Below are 12,286 nucleotides of genomic sequence, written 5' to 3'. Positions count from 1 at the left end.
GTTTGTTTCTAGATCTCTTTTTTCTCCATCCAGCCCCACTATCACCACCATCCCCATTATCATCGATCTTTCCCATTAACTCAAAACCATAGACACCAAACCCGTGTATGGTAGAGAAGGACGGTGGTGGTCTCCACATCCGGACCTGCATCAAAGATTTGGTCTTTTTCTTTTATTTTTTAGAGACGGAGATGAAGATGGAGATGGCACACCTACTATACCAGAGATGGAGATGGAGATGTAGACGCTGGAGATGGACATATAGCTCCAAAGATTTGGGACCCAACAGCTCCATGTACTTTTGCCCCCACCATTTGATTACCCATTCTATCTCCCATCTAGTAATTTTTTTGCATCCAGAAATCTGAATAAGCAAATTTGATTCTCCATTGGAGAGAAAATTTAGAGGGTTGGGTAACCAAAATGACAGTTATTGGATTTGATGCTCCATTTGATTACCCGTTGGAAATGCTCTAGTAAACTGAAAAGTCACTATTGTCTCTGTGTTTTGTCAGATTAATGAGAGTAAAGAACCATGTGGAAATGTGCGGACTGTTTAAGTTTTTTTTAGGTGTTTCGATTTGCAAAAGAGTAAACTAGATTTTCTCATCTTTTTTCTTTGCCTATCAAGAATTTATCAATGCATTCAGTGATTAAAACCACAAAGTCTGAACTTTAAAAACTTTCAATTTCTGAAAAACCATCTTTAATTTCTGAAAAACCATCTTTAGTGAGTCACATTTTCTTGGATGCAGAAGCATGTTCAAATCCAATTTGATTTTCAGAGTTCATATTAATGGTTCCCCTACTCGTTTTGTAATGTACATACTTGTCTGTAATCAGAATTAATTGGGCTAATTCTAATTAGTTATGATTGATTCCTAAAAATCAATCTACGCATCTTAGCCTTCTTATTCTTCTAGACTCCTTGATCTTGTTTCTTAGCAAGAGCAGAAATCATTCGAACTTCTATGGTAGATCCCACATCCCAAACTATTGTTCCAATCGTGCAGGGAAAAAAAAAACACCCCCAATTATTGTCGACCAAGACAATTCTGCTTTTTTCATTGGAATCGCACTTGATGAGAAAAATATTTTTTGAATTGCTATTGTAGTACATTTAGCCGCCTCTTTATAATTCACTGTGGTTGATTTTTAGAAATCTTATATGAGTGATTCCTATAAAAATTTTAGTTGACCTATAGTATTTATTCTAAATATTTAGTTTCCTAATATTGTAAAGACTTTAAGAAGAAGGGCGCCGGTATTTACACCCCATGAATTAGTATGTGTAGCCCAATATCATTTTTAATGTATGTGTCATACTATTTTTGATAAACAATTTTTTTGAGATATGTGAAATATCACTTTTATCAAACAAACCCCCTTACACCCACACATTTATCTAGGGGTGGCAAAAAATTAATTTCGGATCGGATAACAACATATGTTTATAAAATATTTATATGTTCGAACCCTAATCTAGATTGAATTTCATATGTACTTAATTGACCTTATTGGGATTCGTTTAAATCAAGACAAGTAAATCGAACAATAATCTAATCCAGGTTAGGGTCCGGACAAGTAAATTGGACAAGATTGATATGTTTGGACTCGGATCCGGTTTTAAACCGGATAAATTTTGTGTGTTTGGATCCATATTTTCGACATATAACTTATGTCCAAACTTGATTTAATACAAGTCTGACAAATTTGGTCATCTGGACTGGACATAATTTTGTTACCCATCTACATTTACCCTTCCCTCTATAAAAAATGAAATCAAGTCCTCTCACGCCTTTGCCTTCTCTAGTAAGAAGCAACCCGAACTGTAAGACAATGATGGCAACGATTCCATGGTAGCCAGAAAGTCCCTGCTATTTCCAGCGATGGTAGACTGGTTTTGTAGATAATTGATCAATAGTGTTGTGAATCCACACCCACATACAAAGCCAACAATATTGTCCTTTTTGGGTTGTCCGGTTCTTAAAGATACATCTAGCTTGTACGACTTTGTTCCTCTTTAACCCAGCTACTAAGGGCCAAAGCCCAACTCACTAATGCTAGGAAAATGCCTTGTTGGATGTAAGGGAGTGGGCTTGAGTTTATAAACCACTCTTGATTGGGAGACCCAACCGATGTGGGACTTAACAAACAGATGAGAAAAAATCAGAGCAAGGTGGCATTGAAGTTTGGTGATGAAAGGTGATCCTAGTTTCAAGTGGGTCTGGCCTAAGAGTGAGTGGGACCCTATTGTGGTAAACGACTCTTCCAGAATGACGTCTTCTCCTAACAAATGGAGGTACGCTTTGGGAATGGCTTCGTCGGTGGTGGCAGACAACAGATGGGACAATTCCTTGAAAGAGAGAAGGTGAGGAAGGAAGAGTTGAATTTTGGTCAAAAATATGGCATTAAAAGACAAAGAAATCAGGCATGTGTGCATCCGTCCAGACGAGCGAGGAAGCTGTCTGGACGGTTGGTGCAAAACAACATATAGTGGAGCAATGCACGTACATATATCTGAATGGCACAGGTATGCGTACGGACAGCTGGCAGACTGCAACAATACGTGAACAATTTAAATTGCTACGAAAGAGTCCTAGTTGCGACAAAACTCGTTTTTAAAGTTGATATTTAATTAGGAACGTGATTGATATCATATTTGTAATTGAAAACATCTTAGGGAGGAACTCCTAGGTAGAATTGAACTAGGAGATTTTGTAATACTATAAATACTAGTAAACATTAGTGTTTTTGAAAGAGAGAAATCAAAGGGTTGTGTGCGATGAGCATTGAGAGATAACAAATGAGGATAACTTTATAGTGTATCTCTCGGGTTTTGCCTAGGTTTCTTAGTTAGAGATTCAAGATGTAGGGTTTTGACAACACTCTTTTTTTTCTTCTCCAGTTTGAAGTTTTGTCATATAAATCTTGTGTTTGTTAATTGTGTTATCTCAAATTCAATTTCTCTTTGACTTGTTGATAGTTAATTCTATAGAAAAGATCTGAGGGTCTACTCCACAACAGGAAGGAGGAGGAAATGGGAGAATTGTTAGGGGCATTTCGGTAATTCAGTCCAAGATGGCATGGAAGTTTGTAGAGAGATTGGCTTTTGAGTCATTTGGCACTAAAAAGTGGGGGTATGTTTACTTTAAAAAGTGACAGGAGTTGACATATGTTGGTGGGATTTTTTTTTATCAAGGGCAAAAGACTACTTTTCATCCCTCAATTATTGGTCGGGTTTCATTTTCATCCCTTAGTTTTTTTTTCCTTTTTCGTCCCCCAACTATGGGAAAGTACCATGTTTATCCCTCGAATAAATCCGACCATTGAAAAATTCACGTGACATCATATTGTTCATCAGATCCGGTTTTTCTCAACTTCATTCTCACTTAAAAGGATGAAAATGATACTTTTCAATAATTGAAGGATGCAAATGGAAAAAGAAAAGTTTAGGGATAAAAATGAAACTCACCCCATAATTGAGTGATGAAAAGTATCTTTTTGTCTTTTATCAAGATATGTTGGTGGGATTAAGCTTAAACACGAAGAAACAAAAAGGGTACGTACATAAACTAGGTGGTATTGGCACAAATTTCAAAACTAACTGGGGGTGTACATACTATTATACTAATCTGAGAGATGCCCAGATCGCCCCGGAAAAAAAAACACAATCCGATCATTCATCCAACAATACTGAAGACTGAGACTGCTCTTAGGTTCCTTTTCTTGACGGCAATGGCAGAATCCTCACCTTTCACCTTTGCTAACACACACAGTCCAACACCAGCATCTGGTCGGTAGTCTCACACATTAACGCACACACTCGCACATTTCTATAAGGCGATAAACTGGTTTATTAACGCTCAACTGATGTTGATTTTTGACAGGAACCCAGTTTAGTTTGGGCTCGGTTAGGGAAGATTACAGTGACAGATGCCACCACAGGCGTGTGGTTTGCGTAAGACGCAATGCCCATCGGAGTTCCAGTGCTGTAAAGTCAGTTGATTTTGTTATTTCTCAAGATAATGTCGCGAACAAGTTCGAGGATCAGAAAAATTCGTTGGCTGCTGATGGGTGGTGGTTAGTATTGATCATGGAAGTTCTTGATTATTCTTTCTTCTTTCACGGCTTTTTCGTACAAATTTCTTTTAGTTTTAAGACGAGGGTTCTTTTGCGAATACCCAGTTTTACATTGTTGTTTCATTAATAGCTGTGAATTTTGTTTCGGATTGGGGAAACAGTCTTCCTGCAGAGCTAAAGCCTCATTTTACTCTGTGTTTTACTTAGTTTAATTTATACAGCAGTTCTCACAGAGTTAGTGCTTTAATCTTAGAGACACAAGTGAGGATGAATCCAATTTGACTTAAGCTTCATAGTTTCAACTCACACTGGCCCTTCGCAAATGCAGGTGAGGGCATACATTTGCCCCTCCCATCCCTGACCCCTCATTAGAGGCAGCCAGGCAGGTGGGATCCTTGTTTGTTTTTACGGGTATATAGTTATTTCAACTGAATGAGCTATTCTCTCAGGAATCGGTCTGATCTTTAATGCTGAGAAGGAGAAAGACTCAATGTTTAATCATCAGGAAACAAGCCAGAAAGAGTTCAATGTGGAAGAGCCTCATATAGAGAAAGCAGAGAAAGAGAACAAGTTGGTTTTTCAACAAAATGGTATTTGCATTCCATTGGAGAACAAGAAAACTGATGTGACGAGAGAAACAAACCAAGCTCCAGCTTCCCATTCCCCCTTATCGGTAACCATAATTTCTCGAACTTTAAAGGGGATACCTCAAAACCCACATTTTTATCACCTTCGGGGCTACACTGATCTCACCAGAAAGCAACTCATTGCTGGGTGGGATAGGATTTTTGAAGAAACAGTTGATCAAATTCACTCTTTAAAACCAGCAAATTTCCAGGTCAAAGTGTGAGAAATATGGAAGGCATTGGAAGAGTTGCAAAGCATGGGATACTATGTAATTCCTCTTAGGAGAAGAGTCGTGGAGTTAAGTGATGTAATGATGGAACTAAAGTTAACTAAAAGGGATGTAAAGGGTTTAAAGATTAAGGCTGAGAATCACAGAATAGAGAAGTGTAGGCTTTAGAGTATAGTCATGAACTTGCAGCCAATGACAGTGGCAGAGGAGAAGTGCATGGAGAGAGCGATGGCTGAGGCGACTGAGATGGAAAGGGATTTGCCTCAATTTGATGGTTTCACCTGTTAATTTTAGTTTTGATGTACAGCTTAAGTGCAGCAAGACTACTGCACCCCTGAATTTTGTCCATCAAACACATAGGCCCCTGCCTTTTCAATTCTGAAAGAGACACCCCTTGTGATTAGCACGGGGGTGGGGTTGTGTTCAGGGATCTCAAAGCACGGGGGATGTTACTATATTTTAATGTAGCGGCTTTCTGTGTTTTTACGGTCGAAGTGCAGGGGGTCTCTCTATGTATTTTTAGCCTTACTGTTGTTTGCTAATTTAGTTCTAGTAATTTATGCTTTTGTATCAAGATTAGGGGAAGGGAAGAATATCAGTGCACAAAGCTGTTGCAAATTTGTCCAGTATTTTAGCCAGGTTTCTGTATGTTTTAACTTGTGAAGTTGTGATACATAGTCCTATAAAGGGGTTCAATTAAACAGGCAGCACATGGAAATGGTGAGTTCTGTTCATGTGATGGAATAGAAAAAAGTAAAAGAAGGGCCACAACACAAGGGGTGGTCAAAGGTGGGTTTCAGTAACTTTAACTGAAGCTATATGTTCATGGATTCATGTGGACTCACCAGCAAAGTGTTCAACAAAAAAAGCAAGCCATATGTGAAAGCCATGTGAATGATATTATAACGACAAAATGCAACCCACAAGAGCTAGCTTTTCCTATTACATCACAGAATCTTACATGATTGCCTACAACTGGGAATCTCACAAACAACTAATTGAGATTTACAGTCCATCAGTAATTACAACTGCTGCCAATTTCTGATATAGATAATATTGCTTAATTGAATAGAGCACCAAAGTTCAATGATTTATGAATTAAAAAGAAAAAAGAGGGCAAATAAGGCTCACAACACATAATTTGATATGCTGATGGAGGATTTCTGGGTTCAACTTAGCTGGTTTGAAACTCAGTGATGTGGTCCTGACCCTCCTGGTGAAGCTGGCTCGGGTTTGGGGCACTGGTAGCACTTGGCAAAGAGTCCAAAAGTGTCAATTTGGTTGATGAAGTTGGTTACACTAGCCCAACCTCCTATTCCAAAGCCAACAATAATCACCCAAACCACAATGAATCCATTCACTATATACATTCCTGTCCAGCTTGGGAGGAAAAATGGAGGTTTTTCTGCTGCATTCTGCAATTTTGTTGACCAAGAAAATAAGAAATTGTCATGGATATAAAAGAATATGCAGGCTTCATAAAGCGTCCACTAAAACACAAGACTTGCAACAACATAAGCTATATATGCTTGTCTATTTGGTAAGCAAGGCTGATAACTATGATGGAGCATTTACCTTTCGAGCAGAGGCAGATTTGTAAGTGATCATATGAGCCAGAGCAGGGATGATGTAGACAGTGAAGCTGACAAGAAGAGCTCCCACAGCCGAGTTGATCGGTCCGAAGAATGGAAATATAATGGCCAAGAACCAAATAGGTACCACAACAGGCAACCTAATGAGTGCCCTCAAAAATATGCTCTGTGTATCATGCATTTTTATCACTTTTTCCCACACAAAATACAAAGGTGTACTTGCAAACCCAAACGTTATAAACTGCATATTTGATGATAAACCAGGATAATCAGCCATTGTCAATACCAGTAGTCAATCCAAAATAATTGGTCATGTTCAAATTTCAGTTACAAAATGTGAAGATCAATTCACCTGGTGAATGAGCATTAGGATAACTGCAGTGTCACGCCATCCATCGCGGGGAAGGAGTGAGAAGGCGTTGGAATGGGTGAGGAGTTGATCACCGAAGGCCCAGTACATGGCAACGGACGATGGAATGGTTAAGGTGTATACATAGAGTGTGGCAAGGAGATAAATGGACTTGAACTTCTTAGGCTTCCACATTGCATGCATAATTTCACTGCAAAATTTTTAACACACCACAAGGAGATTTTAGTTTCATTCGTCGACCAACAAAGAAAAATCCTCATCAATGTTTTCACTGAAACTACCAAAATCAAACCCACCCTTCTGATGAAAATATGTTTTTGAAGATGATAAGTAAAGGCTTACACAGTGACAGCATGTCCACCAAAGGTGTACAGGATATTAGTGGCTCCAGTGAAATATAATACCAACTTCTTAGGGCCTGAGTGAGTTACCCCCTCTACCTGTAATAACATTTTTCAATGAAATTAAAAAAAAGTGATCCAAATCCAATGGTAGACAATCAAAGTCAGGAACTTTGGCTTAAAAGTTAAAACTACCTGGCCATGGAGAATGGCAGCAATGGTCAAATACCAAGCAGTGAAGGTGGTCATTCCAAGCCCAAGAAAAGACCAAACTCTGTAGTTGTGAAATGAGGGTATGAACACACTAGTAGCACAGCAAGCTCCAAATATATATGTCCATGTCCTCTTGTCCATATCATCATTTATGTAATATATGTTACTGTAAAACAAAACAGTTGGTTGATTAGCATCTCAAACAAAATTCTTCTAAAGAATTTGAGGAATTTTTTTTTTGGTTACCTTGCACATCCTATAAGTTGAATAACTGATCCAAAGAGAAGAAAAGTACAGTTAAAAGCCAGTCCAATTACTTTCCAGGTTGGACCCAGTAACCCATCCAGCACTTCAAACCACTGTACATTTTAAAATAATCACAAAAGAGAAATAGTGTATACATACATAGATGGATATACATATAGATGTTCTTAAGGAGCAAAACCTGAATGACATGGTTCTTGAAGTTGAAATTTTCTTTCTCCTTCCTGGTTCGGTATTCGATGTAAAGAACACTAATGAGATAAGCAGTCCAGCTTCCCAATAAACCATAAAACACCTGCAGTATGATGCCTGAGACCATACCCATTTGAGAGAATGAGTATGGCAGAGTCAACAGCACTTGAGCAACCTATAATAACAGCATTAATTTCCATGTGAATCAAACCCATCTTTGTAATTGAAAGAAAATTGAAGTTGTTGTTGTTGCTTTGGTACCTGATTTGAGGCACAGCTGAACCAGGCATCATATACAGAACCACCATGCCAGAGAAGGCTTGTGAGGCTAAACTTAGAGTGGTCTCCTTTCTCTTCCTCTGCCTCTCCAGCCTCTGTTTCAAAGCTCTGAATAATGGCTTCCTCCGCTTGTTTCTCTGGTGCCATTTCTGAATAATGAAATGAAAAAAAAAATGCAAGATTTAAGCCAAACCCAGAAGCCAAAAGGGCAAAGCAAACAAAGCAGCTTAAGAAACTGTGGTGGGTTTTACATTGTACTCTGGTTTATATAATGTTTCAGTACGAAGAGAGGGAAAAAGGAGTCAATAAGAGATCCTAATCTTATTGACAAATGTGTGACAACCCCACAAACCATCAGAGAGCTTCTTTAAGTCCTTTTTTTTGGAAGAGGTGCTTCCCTCGTTTGATTACCTTTTTGGAACAAGAAAATAACCAACTGAGTTTGAGTCTGTACATTTATGTTTTATATAATTTAAGCTTTGAAGGTTACAAATAAATATTTTAGTTTTCTTAAGGAAAGATGGGGGTTTGCGTGTGGTGCCATTACTGTCAATTTTCACAACAAATGGACACAAACAATAACTCTTAAATGCTGCTTTTTAACCAAAAACCCCCAACAAGCATAGATGAGAGAACTTTTTTGGTACTAAAATAAGGAAAGTCTGGGTTAGAGCCAGCCACACACAAGAGTTTTTTTGGGTATCTCGAGATCTGACAAAAAGAGAAGCAGCACCTTGCACAATAACTGAGACTCTGAGAAAGAGAGAGACTAGTTAAGTTTCAGAATGCAAAGTCTATACAAGAAACCTTTTGATTGGGCTTCTTTGCTTTGTTTCTTCTCTGCTTCTGTACCTACAGTTGCAGAGATGTTTAGACTTTTTGTTGGAGAGATACTTATTTTGAAACCCCTTTTAAATGCATGGGTTTTTCTTCCAAGAGTCTGGTTGGTGGTAAGTGGTGGGTGAAGATGCTGCTTCTCTCGTTCTGGTAATGAAGGTTATGGAAATCTTTTCTTTTTTTTCTAATTGGTTTTAATTTTTTTTATAATAAAATAATCACGTGTATTTCATTACACATAGAGTCACTATTTTATTAATTTTAAATAACTGGACCAGTTATTAAAAAAAAGCTCATTCGACCACTCACGATTCACGAATAATAATGGTTAAGACGTATTATTAAATTTTTGTTAAAATATTTCCTCTTAGAAATGATCATTTAGAGGGGATGAATGACTAGTTAAGTTATTTATATGTTAAAAACTCATTTTATCCATATGTATAATATTTTAATATAGAAAATGAGGATAAATTAATAAATTAAACAATTTGTTTTTCAGAAGTGATAAGGATCCCAGTAAAAAATATCTCAGTTATCCTAGTAGTAGATGTGTCACTCACTAGTTCAATCATCAAGTTTTATGGGCCCCTACACTTACATCAATTAAGGGACAAGATCCATTACTGGAACGACTGTGATGGTTTTTTAGTGAGATCCCTAACATTTTTGTTTTTTTTATCATGAAAGAGGTAAAAGTATTTTATTTTCCATACTATTCTCTTCTATTTCCTTCCCTTCAATTTTTTTTCCCTTCATTTCTCTTCCTTTCATCCAAAATCCCTCAATCCAAACACACTCTAAAGAAATATTCAATTTTCCTCCACTACAAATTTCAAATTTCAATATATACATATACTACTGTTAGGACCTGTGCGACATATATATATATATAGGCTCTTTGTTGAATAATAAACTAAAAGTAAATTAATTCTATTATCACACTCTATCTCAGTTTGGTTTGATAATTAGATGGTGTGTATCACCTTGATGATCATCATTCGAATCCTCCATCCTTATTTTTAAAAAAAAATTGAACAAATCCTAGGTTACCCGGTTAGAAGGAAGTCTTTCCTCTTTGAAGATTGTGAGTTATACTTATATTCCTACCCATTTTAAAGAATAATGGATGTACGTAGATTATTTGCCATAACAAAAATAGATTCGAACAACTCAAATACACTTTATAAGTAGATTAAGTGTTTGCTATAATTCTTTACTATATAAAAGCATACGCATCAAGCCATCAACAACTTCAAGAGATATTTATTTACAGTCATTTGAGAGGGAATTCTAAATTCTTAAAAATTACTTTCATATTTTTTTTTAATGATTTTTTGTACTTTAATATATATATTTACTTGGATTTATATTTTTTTATTTATTTAAGGCGTTTTTTGTTTTTCTTTAATTGATGGAAAAATATTTGTACTTTATTTTTTAAAAATTAACCTTTTTTTGATGAGTTTATTTACAGATAAATTTAGCCTATGAACACATATAGATAATATTTTTCTAAATATTTAATATAAAAATTCACACACACACACACACATATATATATTGCATGAGTCTAATCACTAGTGTGTGTGTGTATATAAAACTTGTCTTAAGTCCAAAAAAAACTTGTCTGGATTGTAGTTTGCCAAAGAGAAAAAAAGAAAGAAAAAAAAGACCATAAACAGAAAACCAAGCAAGCCATGGTTGGGCTTCATTTAAGAAAGAACAAAATTTGGTAGTTGATATTAATTTTCAGTAGCATCCACTGTTTCTTGTACACACTGTCTTTCAATATCATGTTCCTTAAATTAACTTATCCATTTGTTGTTAGTTGAATAATTAGATACTAATTTGCAATAATGGAGGCTCCTTGGATACTTGACAAGGAACTCAAAATAAAATAATATTCATTCATGTTGAAATGTACTAGCTAGGACTGTTAAAAATCAATAATGGAAATAAACAGTTTGAGACATTACATTTTTCTTTTTTGCAAGTTTGTCACTTGTTTGGGTAACAATTAACCTAATATGGAAAATTTATAAAAGGTGCAAGTTACTCCATTATGTTAGCTTTGATTCATTGGTTTAATAATGGGGATGGGAGGAGCTCCAATTCCTAACTCTAATTCCAGCTCCAATTATCCCTCGAAAATTATGTTAAATCATGAATTTTTTGTTGAAAATGACAAATTAGAGTTTAGAAGTTAGAAAGTAGTGTTTAGGGTTCAATATTTAGGGCTTAATTTTTAGTGTTTAGGGTTCACAGTTCAGGAATTAGGGGAAAAAAATTATTGGTTCAGATAGTGAAGTTAGCTGTTTGAACCTCTTAGCGCAAGTATGCAGAGGTAGTTCTAACTCCCACACTGATGTGATTTGACGTTATTTTCACACTGGGCCATAGGCCTAGGTTTTAACCGACCTATGTGATTTGCGGGTATTGCATGTGGTCTGTGGGTTTATCATTGGGGTCTAGTCTAATGGGCTGGCCTTTCAATGAGTTTCCTCGTTACCGAAAAAAAAATTTACGATTTAGGGTTTACAATTTAGTATTTAGAAATTTTTTCCCCAGATCTACTATATTCTAACATTATGAACACCAAAATACTTAATCACACATTTTAATTCCTGATTTAACATAATTTTGAGGGAGAATTAGAGCCCCAAATCGCTAATAATGGTCAATTTGAATTGGATTTGATTGGTTTTAAGTTTTAACTAGTAATGTTGAGGATTTACATTTCCCTTTGTTTTTTGCCTACTTAAAAGAAAGAATAGGGTAAAAATAAGTAAAATAAATAATACCAAATTCACATTCAATATAGAGAGTGAATTAGAAATTTTTTTTTTCCAATTTCTACTTATTAAGATTACAATGAACATGGTGGGATTGCTTTTGAGTCAAAAAGGTTCCTTGCATCCAATCTTATTCTATGATATATACATAATTACCTTAACAAGTAAATTGCATTGGTTTAGTGGGGGAATCTTCTCACTTGTTTACTCATTTTTTTTCTATTAACTTTTTTTTCCCCACAATATGCTCTCTGTCCCCCCTTAACAATGAAATCTGTCTTCTCATAGTTGGTGATTTAACATGATCATTATCTTAAATCCTAAACCCTCATCATCTCCATTAAATGATAAAACCCTCTTTTTATTCTTTTAAATTTGAGTGATAGTAAATTACACAAGGATGATTTTTGTATTCTATGTAGATTCACACCTAATTATACCCTACATTAATTTTTTTTTTGAAC

General features: G+C 36.0%; 2 protein-coding genes across 5 annotated transcripts; one reads left to right on the top strand and one right to left on the bottom strand.

Moving 5' to 3' along the window:
• Window positions 1-3,602: 3,602 nt before the first annotated feature.
• On the top strand, window positions 3,603-5,568 carry LOC119993242. Of its 4 annotated transcripts, none has more exons than XR_005466525.1 (4): window positions 3,603-3,796; window positions 3,891-4,083; window positions 4,337-4,411; window positions 4,533-5,568. XR_005466525.1 is itself a non-coding variant. In XM_038840310.1 (4 exons), exons 1-3 carry the CDS (start codon window positions 3,643-3,645, stop codon window positions 4,363-4,365), a joined length of 408 nt encoding a protein of 135 aa, XP_038696238.1. In that variant the 5' UTR covers window positions 3,603-3,642; the 3' UTR covers window positions 4,366-4,411; window positions 4,533-5,568. The 4 variants fall into 4 exon arrangements, 3 of the variants coding, with proteins under 3 accessions (XP_038696238.1, XP_038696433.1, XP_038696314.1); XM_038840310.1 differs by having other exon boundaries at window positions 4,305-4,411; XM_038840386.1 differs by lacking the exon at window positions 4,337-4,411 and having other exon boundaries at window positions 3,605-3,796.
• Window positions 5,569-5,835: 267 nt separating this feature from the next.
• Window positions 5,836-8,400, bottom strand: LOC120001900 (auxin transporter-like protein 2). The gene is made up of 8 exons (XM_038850422.1): window positions 8,173-8,400; window positions 7,901-8,086; window positions 7,702-7,814; window positions 7,438-7,621; window positions 7,244-7,341; window positions 6,884-7,091; window positions 6,515-6,772; window positions 5,836-6,354 (listed from the first exon to the last, which is right to left on the bottom strand). The coding sequence occupies exons 1-8, from the start codon at window positions 8,335-8,337 to the stop codon at window positions 6,130-6,132; spliced, it is 1,437 nt and encodes a 478-aa protein (XP_038706350.1). The 5' UTR covers window positions 8,338-8,400; the 3' UTR covers window positions 5,836-6,129.
• Between the last annotated feature and the right edge of the window lie 3,886 nt (window positions 8,401-12,286).

The sequence above is a fragment of the Tripterygium wilfordii genome, chromosome 1, assembly GCF_013401445.1.
Source record: "Tripterygium wilfordii isolate XIE 37 chromosome 1, ASM1340144v1, whole genome shotgun sequence".
NCBI classification, from domain to species: domain Eukaryota; kingdom Viridiplantae; phylum Streptophyta; class Magnoliopsida; order Celastrales; family Celastraceae; genus Tripterygium; species Tripterygium wilfordii.
The sequence above is the reverse complement of the archived record's forward strand: the minus strand, read 5'-3'. Positions and strand labels throughout refer to the sequence as shown.